The sequence below is a fragment of the Pagrus pagrus genome (assembly GCF_965226575.1).
Source record: "Pagrus pagrus genome assembly, chromosome: 2".
NCBI classification, from domain to species: domain Eukaryota; kingdom Metazoa; phylum Chordata; class Actinopteri; order Spariformes; family Sparidae; genus Pagrus; species Pagrus pagrus.
The window spans coordinates 3769969-3792650 of NC_140186.1; the positions used below are offsets into that span (position 1 = coordinate 3769969).

Here is a 22682-nt window from a genome sequence, read left to right on the forward strand (position 1 = left end):
CTTGTTAATTCGGCAAATGTTATACGTTTAGATTTTTCTTTCTTAGTGAAAAAACATTGTTTAAAAACTACAGTAATCTTGCTTATGCAGTATCTACCCACTCAGAGGCAGCCGGATGACCTTCACTACGCCAGCGTCCAGTTCACCAGGAAACCCACAAATTCTCTCTACTCCAGCGTCCATCCAGCTCCGCCCGACGGACACGAGGAGAAGGAAGACACGAGTGTTGAGTACGCTGCCGTCAAATTTAATCGTGGCAGCAACAACCCAAGGTGAGCAGCATCTCTAACAGGAACATTACCCTGACTTTAAGAACAAAATAGCATTAGCTTTAAATAGTGAAAAGGTCCAGTGTGCAGGATTAAGGGGCAGAAAAAGGAATATAATTTTCATTGTCATGTTTTTATTTGTGAATCGTCGTCCTCGGAACGAGCCTCTTCCTCTTCCGTGGTGTCCACCGATCTTACACACTGGTCTTTTAATGACAACATTTTAATTGTAATAATTTCATAAATGTTGTGTAATCACTCTTCGGCCATGTGATTTTAATATCTCGTCTGCAGAAGTCCCTAACTCATTCTTATCTCTGAAAACCAGAAATCAGAAGTCAGCCGGGGAGGAGTCAGATCCATTGTACAGCACAATCAACAAACTCCGCTGAACGCAAAGGGACTCAACACCCTGGTATTTATATCAGGTAGTTAATTTATTTAGACCATTGATATAAGACAAGACATGTTTGTTAGGACAGACCGGTCAAAGAGACAGACATTTGTAAGACAATTGTACATTTATAAACTTAAACAGAAATATTAGAGAAGTTTGGCTCATTATTTTTAGTATGGCGCTACACAATGTAAATTATCTAAAGCCTTTTACTGTATATAATACATGTTTAGTATATTTAAATTTATAGCACAGACTCAAGCTTTTTTGTCATGTTTCTCATTGTTGCCCTGTTCTGTGGATTGTTTGAACACCAACCCTCTACATCTGCTTGTTATGAGGTAAAAATAGACAGCAGGTATTGTGCCAGTTTGACTGTTTCGTTTCGTTAACTGCTATATAAAAGCTACAGTACAGTACCCTTGAGGAGGCAGTTGTATTTAGTTCTTCCTCTTTCATATTATCATCATGGTCGCATAAAACCTCATGTTTCTATAAATAGCTCCACTTTCAGTTCTTCTTTCCACAACGACGACACATCTTGTTTTCTGTCCGTACTCAGAGTTAAAAATGATCACTGACACCTCTACTGGCTGCAGGCGTTGACAGACAGTTCATAAGCGGCGTCATCCAGGCTCTTGCATTTAGCTTCCAGGGGTGAGCTGCTGGAGCACTCTGCAGACGAGGGCCAGCGCTCCACCCAGGTGTCCTTCCCTAACATGTAGATGAATCTGACAGAGAGGGAGCAAAAAGGGAGAAAAGACAGGACGGTTTAATTCAGATCAATTGTTTAATGTACCTTGTCTCAAAAGGACTAGAATGAGTTTAATTGTTCTATAACCAGTGTAAATAATGTTTTATTCTTCTATGAAATATTCTATTAATAAGATATATTTACCTAAATCTGATGCACTCAATTATTTTATACAAGACCAAGTAACTTCTAGATGCAATAGAACTATATTAACATTACACAGAATTACATTTGGTCGCAACAAAGTGTAAACGAGTGTAAAACGGAAGATTCTGAAGATTAAAGAAATTATTTATTGTTTTTAAAGGGGCACTATGTAGTTTTAACAATATTAAAGAGCTAATGATACGAACTAAACAAGCTGTTGTCAGAGGAAATTTTTCAGATAGGGCAAGTTACCTGTATTTTGGTCCATAGGCCAAGTATATGTTATTTCCCTTGTGTCCTACAGGGGGCATTGCCTCATAGTAAAACTGATAAAAGGCCACATTTAATACAAATAAAATGCTCCATGTAGTGTTGTCACGATACCAACATTTTGGTATCGGTACCGGTACCAACATGTATTTCGATACTTTTCGATACTTTTTCAAATAAAAAGAGAACGCAAAAAATGTCATTACTTTACTACTTTATTTTAATAGAAAATCTTAGAACAATAACATATTAATCAATAAATAAAATAAAATACCACAAAGACAAGCTTTTCTAATGCACACAATTTTCTCTCTATCCGGACCAGAAGCACCAGACCTCTGCAGTGAAAAATAAAATTAAGGTGATACATTTGTCATACAAGCTGAGGCCTTAATTACATTGAGATACATAACCTAAAATGAAAAAACAAGAGGTGTATCTCATACAGCCAGTGTAGTTACATGATCCCAACATGATTTTGAGTCAACTGATCACATGACCTGGAAGCTATTGAGCTAACATGCTAAGATTTGCATGTAAAAATTAATAAAAATTAATAAAAAATATTTAGAGATGTAAAACGTAAAAACAAGAGGCGTATCTCATGCAGCCAGTGTAGTTACATGATCCCACACTGATTTTGAGTCAATTGATCACATGACCTGGAAGCTATTGAGCTAAAATGCTAATATTTACATACAAAAATTAATAAAAAATAATAAAAATTAATAAAAAATATTTAGGGACGTAAAATGAAAAAACAAGAGGTGTATCTCATACAGCCAGTGTAGTTACATGATCCCAACATGATTTTGAGTCAACTGATCACATGACCTGGAAGCTATTGAGCTAACATGCTACTATTTACATGTAAAAATTAATAAAAAATAATAAAAATTTGAAAAAAATATTTAGAGATATAAAACGTAAAAAACAAGTCTTGCAAATTAGCATGGCCTACATCACGAGATTCAACAGAATTTAGGGAACGCGTGGATATATGGTTTTTGAATGTGCGACACAGTATGTGGGAGTTATTAGCCAAAACGCACTTTCCTTGATTATAGCGCCACCTAGTGATGGAAATTCACAACGACAACAGATTATAAAATTTTTCTCCAGGTGGGACATGTATTCCAAGTTTGGAGAGTTTTGGGGGATGTTCAGGCAGTGAAAAATGCCATCATTTGGGACAAAAAATGATCACTACAAAAACAATAGGGTCCTTGCAGGTTCCCTGCTCAGGCCCTAATATAATATAAATAAACCAGCTCTATTTTTTCTTTTTCTTCCAGAGCTACTTTTTTAAGAGTGAAGGGGGGTGGCGCTTGCCTTTAGCACTGAATGTGGCTTTTTTTTTTTCATGAGTAAATTAAAGTATAAAGTATATGGAAAATAACTTTTTTTATGTTTTTTGATTCATAAAAACAGTGGCGTCATGTAAACAAACTGGTATTTAAAGGGTTAAAATGCTGAAAATGAATTAATATCTGGTCGTTATTATCAGGACTAATGTTGGTTGAAAAATGTAACCCAGTGAAAGTTGAATTAATATAAATATATAGTATTTTTATGGCAGTTTTTTTTTTCATGGAACAGTTTTTGTACTAAATGGGGTCTGAGTAAAATTTTAGGGTTTAGTACGTTTAATTTCAAGCATATTGTGTGGTTCTTTTTACAACACTGTACTGTAAAATAACTGGTAATAAAAACTCATCTTTGTCCAACTCAGAACCTACAATTACCTTTTGTACTGCAATAAACCTGACCTCCCAGAATTACAGACATTATTTTGTGTATTGCTGTTTTCCTTGCTCTCCCTACCTGTTGGTGTCGCTGTCAATGGTCCACTGGTCCTCTTTGGGCCCGATGATGAGGTACTGGGAGCCCTGCTCCAGGTTGAGTCCATCTCTGCAGTTTCCATGAGACATGAAAAACCTTGTCTGGCCCACTTCAACTCCGGCCTCCACACCTGATGGTCGGAGGAAGGGATTCAGATAATATGTAGCTGCAACAGAGCCTCAAATCTAACAAGCGCGACTCCGTCTGATACGTTTTTAGATTACATACTTGGCTGTCTGTTTGGAAATCTTCATTGTGAGGCCTTAAGTATCTTTAGGGTTTCAATCTATCATTTTGAAAAAGCGGATTGAAAAGACTCACCCAGCTTGATAACTTGTGTGATCTCCATTTCGTATTTGTCGTAATAACTCTGGCTGACACTCAGCACCTTCACCTGGAAAACTGAAGCACGAGAAAACATTTTTGTACGATCATGTAATGACTCTTGCAGCGAATCCTGATGTTTCTGTCGTGCCCCTGTTCTTTCTTCTGTCGCCACAGTGAGGTCAAAACTTTCATATGAATACAAGAAATAATGTGACGGTGAAGTTTTTGTGGTTTTGGCCACTCTTTCTGTATCAGTACATACATGTTCAGCTGTGTGTGTGTTGAAGTTGTGAGTGTGTGTGGCAGTGTCTCGTACCGTGGTGTAAAGTCGCGCAGGCAAACGTCTCTCTGTCTTTGTTGGGGAAGTTTTCACTGTCGGTTTTGGAGACACAGCAGTCACCTGGAGATTATGAGTGAATGAATAATACATTTAAAATACCAGACACCATCAACACACACGTCGACTGTGTTGCAGACACGCGCACACTTTACCCTGCGTGCAGCGGCAGACGTTGTCCCTGCAGATCTTAGTGAGCTCCTCTTTGTCCTCGCTGGGAGTGTAGGTACGACTGCAGCGGTGATCTGTGAGCAGGACATTGTCAACATGTGTGGTAAAGAGATCATTTTCCAACTGGGTTTTTGATAGCTGCATTTACACGGAGCCTAATATTCCAACTATAATCGGTTATAAGGCCAAACAGAATAAAATCCTACCTGGGTTGTAATACTCGTAGACGGTAACTGAGGACGGCTGGAGGAGGCCGACTTTGAAGTTCTGCTGAAGCCTGAAGATCAGGATCTCTGGCTCTTTGTGAGACACCTGAGAGGAGGATAGGGGGAGGACAATTCAGTGTGACAGAGAGACAGCGAGAAGATTCATTTAGCAAGCCTGAGCTCCGAGGCCAAAGTATGGCTTACTGTTCCTAGAAGCTGAATCAGTTATCTGTGTAAAATTTGCAGGCCAATCATCCGACTGCTGTCTACAGTGTTTTACCTTGAACAGGTGGATGATCAGAGAGCCTCTGTCACTCAGGTTATCAACAATCTGGAAGTTATTGATGTAACGGTCCACTGAGTTGGACAACTGCACAAAAACACACAGAATCAGAGTTAGACGTCATTATCCTGATGTAGTAAACTTTATAAACTTCTATTGGGTTGGATGTTGCTCCTCCTGGATCATCTCTATCCTGGTAAACTTTCGATTTATTTTTTTTGGGCACTAGTTGTAGAAGCTGATTACCATCTCCAGGTCTGAGTTTTCAGGGGTGAAGCCAGTGGGCAGACTTATATCCAGAACAACCATCCTGACATCTCTGGGTCCCAAAGCCCTGTGGGGATAGAAAGAGATCAGCACTGATAAATTATACTAAACCTGAGAGGATGCCAGCACAAAGACGGTCTCCAGTTCTGTTGACATTCATCAAACATGAACGATGGACCACGATGAGATACATCATCATTCAATTAACATCTAAACTGGACCTGAAATTAAACTTACAGCGTTGTGACTATGAACAGGTCTTTTATTCACTTTCTTCAGCTTTAATAAAAGTAAAAAAACATACATGTTGGACAATAACTGACCTCACTTTGATGGTGATCTGGTAGGACTTTTCTACATCTGCTGGAGGCTTTTCTGTCACGGAGTGGAGAGTAAACATTATTCCATGTACAGAGGTTGGAAGTGCTACGTCATGCATATAAAAGAAAGCGTGAAAACTTCACTCACCACTTGATTCTTCGATGGTGACGTTGAGCTCAAAGTGGTTGCAGGGAGCTTTCTCATCAACCTCGTGCAGCTGGTTGTAGTAGGTCACAACCTTTAGTCAAGGTTACAGGAAGGGACACCAAGGAGAGAGACAACAGAAACAAAATAAAAGCTTTGTGTAGGAAAATAAACCACTTAAAAAACAAATCCTGCTGTGTTTCTGTATTGTGTTTTGAACATTTTAAATCCCGTTGTTAAAGCTGTACTGATGTTTGGTGCGTGTGTGGACTGCTGGTCCTTTTGTGGGAAAGTGTGCCCCCTGGTGTTGTAACTAAAAGTCAGATGTAAAGCTTCAGCAGTCAGTGAAGAACGGAGGTTGCCTGAGAATAGTTAGTTTTGCTTAATACAACTCTATCGACCATTAATTTGGAAGCACTCCTCTGGATCATGAGTGTGTACAGAAGGGTTTTACTTTGTGGGGAGACAAATAAAGTCATCAAGCAAAATTCTCCTGACTCTGTGTGGTTTGTTTGTGAGTAACTACTATTGAGATGGATGCAAACAAATTATGTAGGCAACCAAGTGGCTTAAACTGAAATGATAAGAACTGCCATTACAATATGTACTATGTGTATATACATAAATATATTTATGCTTATATGTTGATCATAGATGTGATCGTACCTCCAGTATCCCCTGTCCGTTCCCTCGGGCCACCACTTCCAAATCAAGATTTGCAGGCAACTACAGAACAAAAACACCAGAGAAGAAGACATTTTCAAATCCAGTAACACTTTCCAATCTCCTCTGAGCTCACTGTTTCATGTTATGTAGCTCAACTGTGAGCTGTGTTCAGTTTCTCGTGTCTCCTGATCCCCCTGGATTTTACATTGGGTTTCACGTCTCTCACCCTGGAGCTGCGAGCAGCGTAGGCGGTCTGGGGGTTGAAGTGGTAGCGGATTTCCTTGCGTCCTGTCAGCCTGACGTCCACATCCAGACTGAGGTCATTAGAAGGAGGATTGTGGATCAGGTACTCTGACAGCGCATGGAGCACCACCATGGTGGACTGGGAGAGGACAGAGAGCAAAAACATCAGAAATGTGACTTTCTTGCAGAAGACCTCATTTTGACGCAAATAAACGATCTATTGGATAAATGAAACAGGATACATGTTTTGCAACAATTCGGACCTCAAAAACTCAAAAGTAAGACTATCTAATGACTTTTAAGGCCTAAAATTTATAAACATTGATTTATCAAAACTTGAGGACCTGCAGACACCGTGTTATTTAATTGATGGCTCTTTGTTTTCTTTTGTCTTCGTTTGCAGTATTCACATATTGTGCATGCAACAGATAGGGAGGTGAATGCCTTTGAAAAGACAACCAATTGTTGGATTTGCACATCACAGCTCCCGGGCTCGCCTTGCTGTTACCTGAGTGGAGCCGAAGCCTCCCCCTCTCCTCCGCTGGCTGTTCAGCCATTTAAACGGCGCTGCAGCCGCCTCCATTTGTCCCAACTTAACCAGAGCCAGCAGGGCGTAGCCGGTCGCCTCGAGAGTGAACAAGGTGTTGTGACTATCGGGCCAGTGGCTGCCACCTGGAGGACAGAGACGGAGGGAGGTAAAGGTGAGTTAACTGTTTGCTTACTTACTCTGCACACTCTGAATAAGAACGTCTGCTATGTGCCTGAACTGAACACTGACTGAACAGACAAAGAATGAACGTAATGAACTGAGGTAGGTTTTAAAGGGACAGTGAGTAACTAGACGTCTTTGCAGGTTAGATTCTCTGTGCTGTCCAAATAAAACAGGGCTGAGGGTCCAGGATACCTCCAACTGACGCTCTCAGTAGGTAATCTGTCGGGTTGTACTGTTGAGGGTTCCCCATCAGAGCCAGTGCGTACGAGGCGATGGCCACAGTGTAAGGTCTCCTCGGCTTCACCAGAGCTCTCTTCAGGTAATCAGCCGTCCTACGCATGACTAACTACAGCGGACACACATGGGAGACAATTGATACAAGTACAGCTACTGACAATACCTCATGAGCGAAGTAACAAAGAGGAAACACATTGCGGTGAAATATTTGACACAACCAACTCTGCAGATCGTTTCCTTGTGTTTATTATATTTATTTACCTCTACGTCCACCTTTGGATCAGCGCAGAGGATCCCGGCCTGTTTGGCCTCGGCGAGCGCTATGAGGACGAAGGCCGTCAGAGTCGTCTCTGGGTCGTCACCACGGAGACCGCCCTGGAGAGACACACGCAGAAAAATAGTTTTTTTATTAAAATATTGAAAAGAAAAACATCACAGCACTAGTTCACTCCAATTTTCACTCTAGAAATGTTTTGTGGACTGTGGCACTTCACCCGACTTTCCAACCGAAACCGAGATGGAAGATTTCTTCTTTAACAATGAGAACGAGGACGAAATAAATAATGAATATAGTGGGTGTTTGATTGTGGATGTTTATATCATTACATTTAAATTAATTAACAGGAAAGAAAGGCCAATGGAAGAGATGAATTCAGCAGGTGATGTTCTGTGTTTAAGTGTCTCACAGTCATGGTCGTGCTGTAAACGGGGTTTTCCTCTATGAACTTCCCGGGAACATGCCGGTGTTTGTTCTTCACCAGGTACAGCAGAGGGTCACACACTTGCATCTTGTTGATGCCGGTGATGGAGTTAGCCATGGAGAAAACTTTCACCACGTACGCTGTGATCCTGACACACAGAGGGACTGTCATCAGCCTACATTTGTTCACTTTTAAACACACTATACCTAACTTTTTATTAAGGTATTGAATACTAGCGTGCATTTAAGCCTCTCGAATATTAAATTGGCTATCTAAATACCTCATACATACATGTCTGTCTTTATACAGAACTCATTCACCAGATTTTCTTGGAAATCAGGTCATGGGATTTAGAGATAAATAACAGAAAATGGAAAACGTTGACAGTACCATGTACTTGCACCCTCCCTCCTGTATGGGGGGTAAGAGCCATCACTCTTTCTGTAAGCCAGCTGGTTCTCATAGCCTGAAAACACAAAACAACATGGAAGAAATTAAAGATGTCTCAATCTACTCATAATGAAAACAAAGCTTGTACCAAAATATCCATCACCTGTCCACCAAGGAGGCACTTCATCGATCAACCATCCTGATCATCCTCATTCACACATCCATCAGTGTCCAACTATCTATGTATCCCTTTGTCTATTTATTCATCCATCCATCATTCATGTGTGTATCTATTCAACATCCATCCATCCATCCATCCATCAATGTGTCCATCCAACCACGCCGCCATACATCCTTGTATCCAACCATCTATTCCTCATCCGTCCATCCATTCATCCATCCATCCATCTATCCATTCATCCGTGTGTCCATCCAACCATGTGTCCATCCATTGCTTCATCCTTGTATCTAACCATCTATTCCTCATCCATCCATCCATCCATCCATCCAGTCTTTCCATCATCAGTTCACCCACCAATGAATTTTTACACACATACAACAGCAAAACCAAAAAATACAGCAGTCCATCCATTTAGCTAAGTTTTTATCCACTCATTTAAATGCCCAGCAATTATCCATTTTATATCTGTCTTTACATTTTTGGAAACCCTTCAACCATCCATCCATTAATCCATGTGTTTTTCCTTCTGGCTCACCTCTCCTGATGTATCGGAGAGCCTCAGCCTTGCGCTCCACCCCTACACTCTCCCAGTTGTCGGTCCTCTCCAGGTAGAGGTAGGCGATGAGTGGCAGAGTGATGCTGGCCAGGTTCTGCTCCACACAGCCACCGGGCATCCGGATCAGAGAGGCCAGAGAGTCCTCACTGATGGAGTTATCAATGCTGTCGGCCAACACGTTGCCTGGAGGGGAGGAGTCAGGAGTCAGTCCATTCTCCGAGGTTCATTATTAATCTTTACCACCAGTCTGTACGTGGCTGACCTCTGATGTTGATGAATGTCTCTGGCGTAGAGTTCGGCACAACTGACTCCAGTTCGACTTTGCCCACACGAATCGTCTGCGTTCCTGTGGTGGACAGAAGACGAGATGCAAAGTTAAACTTAATTAATATCCCAAACCTGAAGAAGGTCCATTCCTTGCACAAACCTGCACAGACCCAACAGCAGCAAAAAAATAATGAGCCTTAGAGGACCTGAATCACTCGTGTGATTATCTTATCAATGTATGAACCAATACGGAAAAGCTATGATTAAAAATCACTAACTGGAGCATTCAAAAATATGCATTACCTTTGTTTAAGCAAAATAAAAATAAACCATTAAAGAGATGAGGCACCACAGCGATCTTCTTACCTCCCTCAGCAGATGGGTTCAACACTTTACTCCAAGCTTCAGTCTTCTGTACTCCATCCAGCTGTTTGGGTTAGGAGCACAGGTATGATAGAAGAAGATCTTTACCCAAGTAAATCTGTGTTATCTTTGAATTACCTTCTTAATTTGTAGTATATTAATTTGTGTTTTGTAAACTGTCTATAAAGCATTTTTTTAATAATCCAGAATATCAACTTTCATTCTGTTCACTCAAAAGTCTGATGGAGCTGACAAACTCTTAAATTAACACCACCTCCATCTTCATCATCAAGGGTGACTCACCACCACCCGTAGGAATTTCTGGACGCGGTCTCCTCCCATCATGTCTCTGCCGACCACCATCACCTCCAGAGGAAGTTTCCCCACCGCCAGCGGTACGATGGTGTAAGGCACCATAACGGAAGCGCCGGCCCGCAGCGTTACTTCCTGTGTGTGTCTGTCCTTGAAGGCAATGCTGCACATGTTTTCTGTCTTCATCAGCACCACCCTCACCTGAACAGAAACCAGTCACAACATAATCACTGATGCTCAAGATTTATTTAAAGATGGCTGCAATGTTCAGGTTGATTTTGATGATTCTGGTGTTGAATTTAAATAAATACATCAGAAATCATTTGAACTTCTTTCCTGTTTGAAATATGTTCCTGCAAAAATTTTATTAGCTGCTTCACTTCATTCTATATTTAGTGTATTCACAGACTATCGTAGGCAACTGGACGTGTTTCAGTTTCTTCTCACTTCTCACTTCACTTCCAACTAACGGAGAGGAGTTGCAGGCTTTTTAACTCTGTGTGGGAGTCTCCTTACAGAGTCGTTAAGGACACATGTGGGTCGTTGACTTAACCTGCCTTCATGTGGGTTGCTCCAGGGCTAAAGTGGCTGTGTAGTGTTGAGGCGATGGTCTTACATGCAGGTCTTCAGAGCCGTAGTTATGGACCACAGCTTTGATCTGGACCTGTTCGTTCCTCGCCACTGAATACGGCAGCTTCAGGTCCACAAAGAAATGCTTCCACGCTCTGACGTTGTATGGCTCGGCAACACAGAAACCTAAAAACATTCAGAGACACGTTAGTGATGAGTCTGCTACAAGAGTACATGTTGTAAATCTGGTTTGGACCTTCAGACTTCGCATTGTTTTTGCTCATTGAGGACAGTAAACAGTAGCGTTTAGAATAAGGCTTGCTGTGCTTTTACACTTTGATTAATAACCTTGACTACCACCTACACCTCTTCCTCCTCCTACCTGTGTGAGGTGATGCACTGATGGCCAGAACTCCCCACTCTGTGATGCTGTCAGGTAAGGGATTATCCACCCTCTTAGAGGCCAGCCTGTGGATCAGAACCATGTCTGTGTTATCACCAACAGGAAGGTCGAAATCACAAAAAATGTATAATATAGCTGAAAGAATGTTTATCTACATCACATTCTGTTGTCTTCATGTTTATTTTTTGGGAATTGGGGACAGAGTAACAGAGATCAATGCTGTGTTGGTGTAATACGGGAAACAGAGTCAGCGTTGTTGATTCTGAGCTGTTTTATCAGCTGTTATCACTGACCAAACAAAACATGATGCAACCCAGGGACTTCACAGAGCTGCTCGATGTTTTGTCTGACATGATCAAACAGCTTTGGATCGTCCCTGATCCATTTTTTGAGCATGGTGCAGCAATTTGGTTACGATTTTTGGGGATCTAGTCACAGGTGAAGTCCAGCATTTTCAAATGCATGTTAACAGGCTGTAGTAAACTCTTTAAATATCCAGATACTGGACAGAGAAGATAATCGAACGGACACTCAAACATGGTTATCACCACCGTTGCTGCACAGCAGAATCCTTAAAATTGCAAAACTTTGGAAAAAAACTGGTTCTCAATCTTTTTTGGCCAGGCCAGTATTCTGTGTGTGTGAACTGGACAGCTGGAATGTATTATCAAAATAAATGAAATGCAACGGCTAGAAATTTGACATTCAAACTTTAATTAGGCATCATAAACAGCAGCCAATCAGAACTGCCAAACAAGAAGCATTCTTATTAATTTTTCCAACCTAAAACAAGAGCAGCCTACCAAGCAAAGTGTGTTTCTTGATGCTATTTGCTAAGTTGCTTTCACAGGAAGTCCGGCAGCGGCATACTCCACTTGTTACACAGAGTATCACCAGGAAAGATTCAGGCTTAGAAGAGGAAGCAACTTCCTAGTTAAGAGTAACTTTGCTATGAAACGATACTTGACTTACTACGATCTCGTCGTATTGAAATAATCTCTGTCACCTCTACGGGACGACTTGTGGAGATGAATCATGGACTCAAATAATGTGAGTCACATACTCCCAGAACACACCGCTGTGAAATGAAACTGCTGAACTTCAAGTCAGGTCTTCTCACTGACAAAATACTAAATATATTTCACTCACCCGTCCTTGTCTACCTGGCTGGGCAGGTTAACATCCATCCACAGCCAGGACTCGTAGAACTTGGACCGCAGATACACTTGAGTCTCATCCAGGTACTCTTCCTCCTCCTCATACTCGTCTTCCTCCTCGTCCTCCACAACCCGTGCCGACACCGGAAGTCCTACATCTTCTTTTACTGGCTTTGCCATTGCATAGAGAACTCTTTCTTCAGACTGTCGATGCACACTAACTCCGCGTCCTCTCGCAGCTACATGAAGACAATTAGAAAAGATTAGCAGGTCTTGATCTCTCATAAATATCAACAACAATCAACAATTAAAGGTGCCCTGTGGAGTTTAATTCATGTTTACATGCGTGTGCATGTGCATCCATGAGGTGTGACATACTGTATGTGTTAAATGCATTTCCTTCCTCATTCTGTAGGAATATTTTATGCTGACAGTGTTAGATCCAACGTAACGCAGCTACCTGGCATCATATTTAATGTTGCTCAAGGACCATCATTAAAGTGAACCAATCACACCTTTGCAATGGTATAGCTTTGTGACTTTGGAACAAGATTAGGGGGCAGTGATCCTTTCTAACACATGCTTAATGTTGTGAAAGGGTCTATTTTCAACCCATATCATGTTTTCCTAACCCTGACCAAGTATTTTTGTTGCTTAAACCTAATTAAAGATTGATAGAAAGCTAGTATAGCCTCACCGTTGTTTGCCTCCCCGCACCAGACAAATTGCTGTTATTGAGCAATACGTTGAATAATTTATCATAATTATCAAATGAATTCTTGAATTATGGCCAAAACTGTGTTTTGTGAGGTCACTGTGACCTTTGGCCACCAAAATCTGTTAGAGAAATAAAATGTGTGAGTGATGGTGAGCAATGGAGTTAGCAGGTGGTATAGTGGTGAACGTAGCAGTTCAGTGTGTCTGAGCTGCTTGTCGGTAAACAAATGTTTAACTCTGAAACACCTGAACCTTGTTTCAGTGGCTTGTTTGCCACCTGCTGATTAAAGTGAAGCGGGTTCACCACCGACTTAGCGACAACATTAACCCAGGCTCACGTGAGGTGGACTGACCTCGACGTAGACCAGCTGTAACTCACGCACGTATTTACATTAACATCGTGTTGGTTCAATAGTGTTGGTGTCGGCATACTAACATTTGCTAATTACTAATCGCTAATCTGCTAAACACAAAGTACAGGTTTTAGTGACAATTAGCAATACATTGAATAACTAACACATTAAACCATGTGAGGCTGCGTCCTCGCTGCAGTCAGATCGAGTCGGGTTCGACTCCGACCTACGGCCCTTTGCTGCATTTCATCCCCCCTTCTCTCTCATCCCATTTCTTGTCATCTCTCAAGCTATCCTATCAGATAAAGCCATGCAAGGCCAAAGAAAAGAAAAAAATCCTAACAACTAAAAGACAGTAGGGTTGAGGAACAGTAATTACAAACGAAAAACTGCCTAGATGATTCCAATGGTGTCCAACGGAATGGGATAGAGGGCCTGGGAGCAGCGGTGGTGTAGGGAGCTGTGGTCGTGGGCGGTGGGGTGGTGGGAATCTCGGTGTTGAACTCTTGGTTCCTGTAGTTGGCGCAGCAGTAGCGGAAGGCCCGGATGCACTCCCAGCCCTCTGTGATGTAGAGGGAGCGTCGTGTACAGGAGTACGGCATGGGGACCTCCCTGAGGCCGTCCTTACAGCAGCGATTCAGGAGCTTCTCCTTGTAATGACTCTCTGCAGGCAGAAAGGGGGACGTGAGGAAACCAGTCATCAGTGCTGGTAACATGTAATGAATATGTTTTATTTCAACAATTAATTAAATGACTTTAAAAGGTAATTCAATGTTTAAGGCAGCTGTTTTGCTTTTATAACATATTTATTGTAGGATTCAGCCCTCTCACTGCACTGCCCTTTCATTTACAGCAGCAGGCAGCTGTTTTTCTCTGTGGTCTGTTTGTTGTACCTGCCTAGCACCAAACGTGAGACGAGGTTAGGGACTAGGTGAGGAAGAGAGTGGATAATTTAGCAGCTATACAGCCAGATATTTTCCTTAAAGGAATCGTGAAATCATGTGAACTTGGAAGACAAACATTTTGCTCACAGCTTGTTGTGCAGTTCTTCTTTCCCCAAGTGGCTAATAAGTTCACCGGGAAATTAGTTAAACTGAGAGAGAGATGAGCCGATGATGGATGTAAAATTTAATGCGGGCCAACCTCGGTTGACCATTATTCAGCTCTGATCTCCAAAGCGATGAGAGGACACTCACCCAGCTGGGCTTTACGCTGCAACAGTTCAGCAGAGCGCCTCCTTCTGGCACTGGCTGGACACTTGAGATCTGAGGAGAAGAGAGGGGGAAAAACATCTTTACTCTGATATATAATCCGATATAATCCCTTATATAAATCCCTTGGCTCTATATTTTCTCCGAAGGCCGAAATATTACTGAATTGCTGAGCTGGTGGTCTTAGAAACTAAGTCCTCCATGTCTGTATGTTAGAGCGTTGCGTGCGTGCCGCTACATCATGCCAATTAACCTGTAGTGACCACCCAAACATGCCTTTTTGTTTTCCAAAATAAAAGCCTGAAAATGCAGCTGTTCAATATTCGATATTGTGAAAAATGTTGCATATGGCAGCATATACGGCAATATTCAATAATACTGTATGTAATGTTGGCCCAGACTCTTGAGCACCAAGGGCAGCTTTAGTTCAGGACAATCTTAATATGCTGCAACATAATTATCGGACGCAGACCGATTTATTTACAGATTATGTGAGAAATCCACCTGCAGGAGCTCCGGTATTGCTTCACCTTGAGCAAACATGGCCTTCAGCAGCTACTAACAGCACACACAGTTTGTTTGACAGCAACTACTTTGTGAATTTGACATTTCATAATTGATTTTTGTAATGTTTTCATTATGATATAACTTTGCATATATGATTATATTTTAATATTATCAGTCAACAAGAGACAAGAAAACCTGGTAAAGACACACTATGGCACGATGAGAGTTCATATCAGGTGGAAATCAACAATCTTGCAGAGAGGTGCACAGAGAACAGTCTCCTGCTCAACGTCAGCAAAACCAAGGAGAAGATTGTTGATATCAGAAAAAAAAGGAGGCAAAGACACCTGTCTACATCGGTGGAGCTACATTTCTGGGAACCAACATCATAGAGAACCACAAACGGCTCCATTTCTTAAGGAAACTCGTAGCTACCTTGTCTGCTCGGGGTTTTGAAACTGGTGCTTGAAGCGTAGAGCAATCCTGCGCCAGAGAACACCGCTCGGGCATCTCTGCCTCCGCCTCGAGTGCAGCCGATGTCTCCGTGCTCCACCACGTCCAAAATCTGAGTAAAAGGTCCGATTGAAGACAAGGTGACATCACAAAAAAATAAAAACATTGCTCAGATTCTACATTTTGCTATGAATTGTTCTTGCTTCATCCAGCATCAGGTCTCCTTTCAATGTAACATTCTTCTTTGCTTAAGTTAGTTCCTGCAGTTTTGATGCTACATTACATTAACACATTCCTGCTCTCATATACACCCACAAACACACACACACACCTTCCTCTGTGTAAGTCTGTCCCCTTTGAGTAGATACACAGCATTGTCCACAGCCACCAGGCTGACCTTCGCTCCTGGATCCCCTCTGACCTGAAAGCTAAAGCTCTTTCCCGGCGCGTAGTCTCGACGTATACCGTCCACTGGCCCGACTGTCAGCTGTGAGCAAGAACGAATAAAGGTACATCGATACAATGATGAACAAAAGTCTGAAGAACAGAACAAATATTAATTTGGTTTCTGAGTTTTTAAGGGTGTCTTGTTTCAGACTGGCCACATTCAAAACAAACAATCAAACCAAAAAAATAAAAGGAGGGGGGTAGATGTGAGGAGTCTCCTGACATTGTTGAACAGCCACACAGGTTGCCAAATATTTTTGACTGTCCAATTAACTGACTCGCATGAATACACTCTGCATGTTAGAGTGACTGCTACCGTTACTCATGCTAACATCCACACGAGTACTATCCATGCTAATGTTGTCCACGCTAATATTCATGCTATTAATGTTGATCTTATTAAAACCCAATCTGTTCTGCGGCTGAACTTTAAGCCTGACTGTGTGAATGTAGCCGAAACTGGTTTGTTGCAAAAGAAAAGTTTTCGATACACACAGTCAGTTGCTGTAAAAGTTCAGCCGTGGAAAAAAACTCTCGTGACCTCTGAGACTTAGCTGATCTCACCCCTCCAGCGCAGGAATCAGCCACATCCACCCAGATGGAGTCTGGAACCACCTCCTCCCTTCCCCTCCAGTTAATACTGTAGAAGGCCACAAAACGGAACGACGGCATCATCTCTGGGGTGACTGTGAGTCCGATGCTGGTAACCAGCTGACCGGTCACATCCACACGCTCAGCATCAATGATTTTGCCTTTATTCAGCACCTGAGAGTGTTTGGGGGGAAAAACTCATTATCAGTACTTCACTTTTTTTTTTCTTTGATTTTGTGTTGAAATTGTGATGTAGTGTTCTTGTCTCACCAGGTAGGTGATGTGTTTAATGAAATCTCTGTGTGTCGGGTCTGAAGTAATGATGCTCAGATCCACAGACAGTCTGTCTCCGACGGACACCATGTTGGTTCCCGTAGAGATGTAAAGGTAGTTCTGTCGGCGCCGGTCAAAGGGGATGTACGGCTGAACAGTGATCTGTTGTTTGGCCTGCTGCTCTGGTCTCAGGTCAGCCTGTGTGGTCTCAGCCTGGGAAACGGAGAAGATTAAAAGACAAATGACCTGCCTGACCTCCAAATTCAATAATGGCCAAAATTATCATCCTATTTCAGTCATTGCGGGTGTACATCTACTGCAGTCGAGGTAAATAAAGACACCACATTAATCAGATTAAATGCAGCTTCCTTAAAACAACTTTTTTTCACACAGGACTGTAGTACTCCCCAAGACCTGTTAGCACACTTTAATGTGTAAAATCAGTGCAGCTACGCTTTAAGGTACAAGTGAAAGTACATTAGACACTGAGTCAGTAAAAGAAACAGCCCGTCATACTAACAGTGATGATTTGTGTGTTACGGTTGTTTGGCATGTTGATGCTGGCTCGGGCAGTGCCGGAGGAGACGACCAGGGGCGTGTCCAGGAGATTCAGCTTGACCAGGACATTGCGGGCCATGGAGCCGTCATGGTGGCTCACCTGAATCTGGACAGGATGGGGGAAAAATCTCTCAATGACTTTAAACAGCTTTTCAGTCTGAGGGACACGTTAACACAAGACACAGAGGATCCAGGTTATAGTTTTACTCAACACTGAGGATGGGCCTTACTGTAAAGTCGAAGGGCAGACCGGGCTTGTAGTACTTTGCTATGTCTTTGAAGGATAGGACGTAAGGAGACTCCACAATTTTGATGCCAGTCTTCTCGGCTTCAACCAAATCACTGCCTGTACATGAGAAGAAAAACAGGGTCATTTCATGAATCTTACCTCTGATGGTTGGACTTTTTGATGCCATGTCACCTTAGAAACTTTTTAATGGATCTTTTACAGTTCATGAAGGGAAATTCCAGATTATTTTTCTCTTATGGGGTAAAAATGAATATTTTCAATGCAGTGTCTTGTTGTTTGTACCACTGATTTAATCTGGAGTCTTTCATGTCTTTAAAAGATTTGTCTAACATCAGCCCTCTCGGTTTCAAACTCATCGCACTCTGGTGTTTTCTCCGAACGGTGTCCCACATTTCCCAAAAGCTGACACACAGGACAGAGTCAATGTTTTTGAGTTTGTTCAGAGTGCAAAGGTCACATCTGACCACAGGCTACATTTCAAAAGAGGAATTGTTTGCGTGAACCATCAGTCTGTCCTGTAAAGGGGAAAAGAACAAGCTGATTGTCTGATTACAGCATTCTTTGAAGCTTTCGGTCTTAAAGGCTACAAGGAACAGTGCAAACACAATTGACTGAGTCTCAGCAGATAGGATGACATGCAGCAACATGTTTGAGATTGTGTGACAGCTTCTTGTATAGTCTGAGCACATGAAAGGTAATCAAACTGTTTTAAAGTGCAGTGACGATGACCATATTGATGGAAAACGTCTTGTCAAATGGTTGACATCCTGTTACTTTTCCTATGTACCCACTGACATGAAGGTCTTACCGGTGCTGGTGAGCACAGAGGCCTTGACGTACACAGAGTTGCCGACCAAAGACCTGATGTTTGGGTAAGCTTTCTTGATCTCGTCCATGCTCAGTGTGACGACTCCACCCTCCAGCTGCAGGAGAACAAGAACACAGAGAGTATTTTTCAAAAGCATTTGACAGAGATATAGGCTACTTTGCCAGCTGTTGAGTCCCCGTGTCTATTTGTGTCTATTTTCACAAACCTTCACGGCCTTTCCCCCTCAAATTCACAAACTTGCAAGGATTTCAAGTGGATTTCAAATCTCATACCAGCACCGATAAATCAGAGAAAAGAGCTGGTGAATTTTTGTATTAAGCGACTTACATCTGAAACCTGCTTCACTGAAGACAACCGTATCATGTCTTGGTTGATCTTCACTCCGAACACCACATAGGCCGTCCCCTGGACTGGCTCCCCATACAGGTACCTGAAACACAATGGCAACAACTTCAGGTCGACAGTCAGGTTTCATTCATGAGAAAAGGAACAAGATCCTCATCAGATATCAAGGTTTATGTACTCGAGGGTACATGCATGGGATTTCAGTATGAGGATCAATGGCCCTCATAACGTAAGATTTGCATCTCCTGACTTCTTCAGAGATTAGTTTTGGGTTCGGACTTAGTTTTAGAGTTCAGAGGCCTCATTTATAAAATGGACTTATGATCAATTTTGATCTCAAGAACGACCAAAGCAGAAAACAATGTACGAGTAGTTATTTATAAAAGCTTGTTGTCTGGCTTCAATCTCTTCTACCACTGCTGTTATCTTGTCTTCCAAAAAATTGATTTAAACTTTTGGTACGTGGCTGTTACTGACTTAACTCTTATTTGTGCTGCATTATTATTTTTAAGGGAAAATCACAAGGCAGGTACCTTCAATTTAAGTTGAGATCAGATCATGGGTGCACAAGTTGCAAATGGGATTCTTAAAACCAGCTTGAGCAAGGTTACAACTGGGTTAAACTAAGTGTGGGGTTGGTATAAGTAGAGAGTCAATTGCCAACAGGAGTAACAGCTAAAGTTCAATCAGTGGTAATGTGGGTTAATGAATAAGGCAGAATGATGTTGCAAGCGTGTATTTGGTGTCTATGAGTGTGTTGGACCGACCTGGCTGAGATCTCTACGGCCAGTTCACTGTCATCCAAGTTGAGAAATGACTTCCTGGGCGATAAGGTGACATTGAAGGCAGGAAGCACTGAAACACAACAAGCCATAAAAATATAGCAGACAGCTGGAGAGACTCAACTACCAGTGAGGCCAAAGGGTTTAACCCGACCTACCATATTTCTTCACCTCGAACTGGGTGGTGAAGGTGTTCTGCTGCCAGTGGTCGAACTTTGCAATCACTTTCCATGTTCCTTCACTGCCACAGAGACAAAGTCATATCAGAGACAGCATATAAAACAGATGGGGGGGGGGGACGACTACAAAAAGTCAAAAGTCTTACTTGACCATTTCAGAGAGAGGAAATGTGTCTCCAAAGATGCCATCAATCGCTCGAGTCCTGTCGATCTGTTTAACCACCACACCTTCTGGATTCTGAAACACACACAGCACAATAGGCTAGCAGAACCTTTAATTTAAAAGGATATGACATAAATATTATCAAATATTTATAGGTTATGTTTTCAAAGGTCTTCTTGTACTCAGACCTAAAGATGTTAATGTTACAGTGAGATAATACAGAGAAGCTGACACAGGCGTGAACAGGAGAATAATTTGAGTTTCTGTTATGAAGTAGTTGCTGATTCATTCTCCATCGATGGCCCTAAACAATTCATTGTTTACCTGGATGTCAATTGTGATGGACGTCCCGAGGGCCTTAAAGAACGGAGAGGATGTGAAGGCTCTGAACCGAACTGGAGGGGGACAGAGAGACAGTAGTTACAACCCAAACTCTACACGTGGTCTGTTACATTAATGCACCACTATCTGTTTTCATCAGTGTCTGCAGTTCTCACCAGTGTCTCCGGGGTTATAGATGGGTTTGTCTGTCTGGATGAAGATGTATCCGGAGTGAAAGGACACCATCAGTATCGTCTCCTCAGAGTGGAGGCCACCGAAGTCCACCTTCAGATACACAAACTTTTTCTTCTTCTCGTTGCGATTCAAACGATCTGAGGGAAGCTGGGATGACGTGAGATTCAGACAGGAGAGCTTTTAGACTCATCATGATAAGGGAGCGTCTCTTCTTATTGTTTTGTGTTTCAGTACCACTTCAGATTGAACTTCTCAGTTCTGCTCTTGTCTAGATTGGGTACACATGTGGCAGCAAATTGGATCCTGAGTTCGATCCCAAATTCGATGTCGTATTTGAATGATAAATCGGAAATTTGTCAGAAATTGCCATGCTAATAAAAACATCTAACATCAGACAGTAAGTAGCAACAACTTGGGAAAACTGGGTTGGTTGTTGTCTTGTTTACTTCATATAAAACTGTTGTGTCACCTGTATTGTTTTAAGTGACTGGAATCCATTTTCCAGGTTGAGTATTACAGAGTCCTGGAGGAGCAGGGTGGACTTTGAGAAGTCCCGGATGGTGATGGAGACGGTGATGGGGTTGGACGCACCATCTGCCTGCAGGTAGATGTTCTCCTGGCTGTCTGCCCTCAGCAGGTCCGGAGCCAGCAGGGTGAACCTGCAGGAAAACAACACCACATGAGGCAGCGGAGGAATTTATTAACTGTTTAATTACTGCCAGAACTTTAAGTACTAAGTACACAATTGTTACGAGCGCCATCAGTGCTACTTCATTTGGTCCATCTGTCAGACTGCTCCAACCTCTGCTACTACTACAAATAACAACAATATTATATTAAGTTGTGCTTTATTTTAGAGATCCTACTGTAATACCACACTGCTAATATTCATGCTTTAGATATTATAAGAATAATATAAGAAGAAAATTATATTCTGAGACATAAAATTCACAGAAAATACATCTAAACAGTTGAATAAATGAATTAAATTGATAAATGAATTTGTCTGACTTCTGAGTCTGAGACAATTTGTGGTATCTGGTCAAAACCTTCAAGGTGAGGAGGGACTTGGACTCATCATCTCTAAAAAAAAAAAAGAAAATACTAAACCTACTAAAGAGCTTAGATAATACATGAAGTAAAACTGAACCATCCTTTGATTAGTAGTAGTTTGACTCTTTTATGAATGGTTGTAAGATCAGGCATCCATCTGTACCTCGGTGAAGGGTTAACTGTGGCTGTATCTCGTCTTCTGCAAAAAAGAAACAGTGCAAATATTAACCAACCATGGCAGAGATAAAATAAACAACACGTGGTAATTTAAGTCAGTTAGCTTTAGTTTGGTACCGTGTGAAAATTAATTAATTAAAAATATTTTGGGGTGGGAAGATGTTGGACGACGACACTTATCATCGATATGTGAATTGATATATAACTGTTGTTCATATACGTTTTAATTTTTCATTGGGTTACACAGCAGGAAAAAAATCTGCAAAAATCTGCAAACAATATTTCCATTAATGGAAAGGTGCATTAAGAACATAACATAAATTTCACTTTTTAAACTGGATTCATGTCCAGATTTGGTTACTTACTCGTGTAATTCCCAGAATCTGTCTATTGATGTAAATCTGAGGAGCAGATCCAAAATAAATATTGACTTCAGCTGTCAGAAACTAAGACTTGAAACTGTGTATATTATCGCACACACATACCTGTCAAGCAAGATGGGTCTATAAAGAACAAAACATCATTAGTAAAAATAAACTTCAAAGATATAAACTGTCCTAACAGCAGCAGAAAACAGAGACATACCTCCTAATACCCTCAAACTGTCCATTCGAGTTGCTGAAAAGCACGAGAAATAAAATGTTGTGTAGCGTCCACCGACTCATGTTGACTGACTGGGAGCTTCAGTGGACTGTGGCCGCAGGAGAGACGGACAACTCATATATCAGACCCCAAACCCCCCTCCTATCACTAAACAGACACTGTACAGTCAACAGGAGGAGGAG

At 41.7% G+C, this 22682-nt stretch overlaps 1 protein-coding gene across 4 annotated transcripts; it reads right to left on the reverse strand.

Annotated features, from left to right (window-relative positions):
* Positions 1–619: 619 nt before the first annotated feature.
* LOC311251426 (complement C3-like) lies at positions 620–22577 on the reverse strand. Of its 4 annotated transcripts, XM_084343822.1 has the most exons (44): positions 22483–22577; positions 22383–22400; positions 22263–22298; positions 21884–21919; positions 21137–21326; positions 20649–20814; positions 20476–20546; positions 20135–20226; positions 19968–20050; positions 19795–19882; positions 19010–19112; positions 18662–18776; positions 17834–17949; positions 17566–17709; positions 17043–17258; positions 16746–16946; positions 16066–16221; positions 15717–15846; positions 14760–14828; positions 13943–14227; positions 12486–12732; positions 11316–11401; positions 10980–11119; positions 10355–10564; positions 10055–10115; positions 9684–9767; positions 9401–9604; positions 8685–8760; positions 8280–8442; positions 7855–7968; positions 7549–7702; positions 7153–7316; positions 6628–6783; positions 6402–6461; positions 5739–5829; positions 5594–5645; positions 5250–5337; positions 5001–5090; positions 4721–4826; positions 4499–4588; positions 4323–4406; positions 4001–4081; positions 3662–3809; positions 620–1397 (listed from the first exon to the last, which is right to left on the reverse strand). In XM_084343822.1, exons 1-44 carry the CDS (start codon positions 22560–22562, stop codon positions 1253–1255), a joined length of 5289 nt encoding a protein of 1762 aa, XP_084199948.1. In that variant the 5' UTR covers positions 22563–22577; the 3' UTR covers positions 620–1252. The 4 variants fall into 4 exon arrangements, with proteins under 4 accessions (XP_084199948.1, XP_084199949.1, XP_084199950.1 ...); XM_084343823.1 differs by lacking the exon at positions 22383–22400; XM_084343824.1 differs by lacking the exon at positions 22263–22298.
* Positions 22578–22682: the final 105 nt, after the last annotated feature.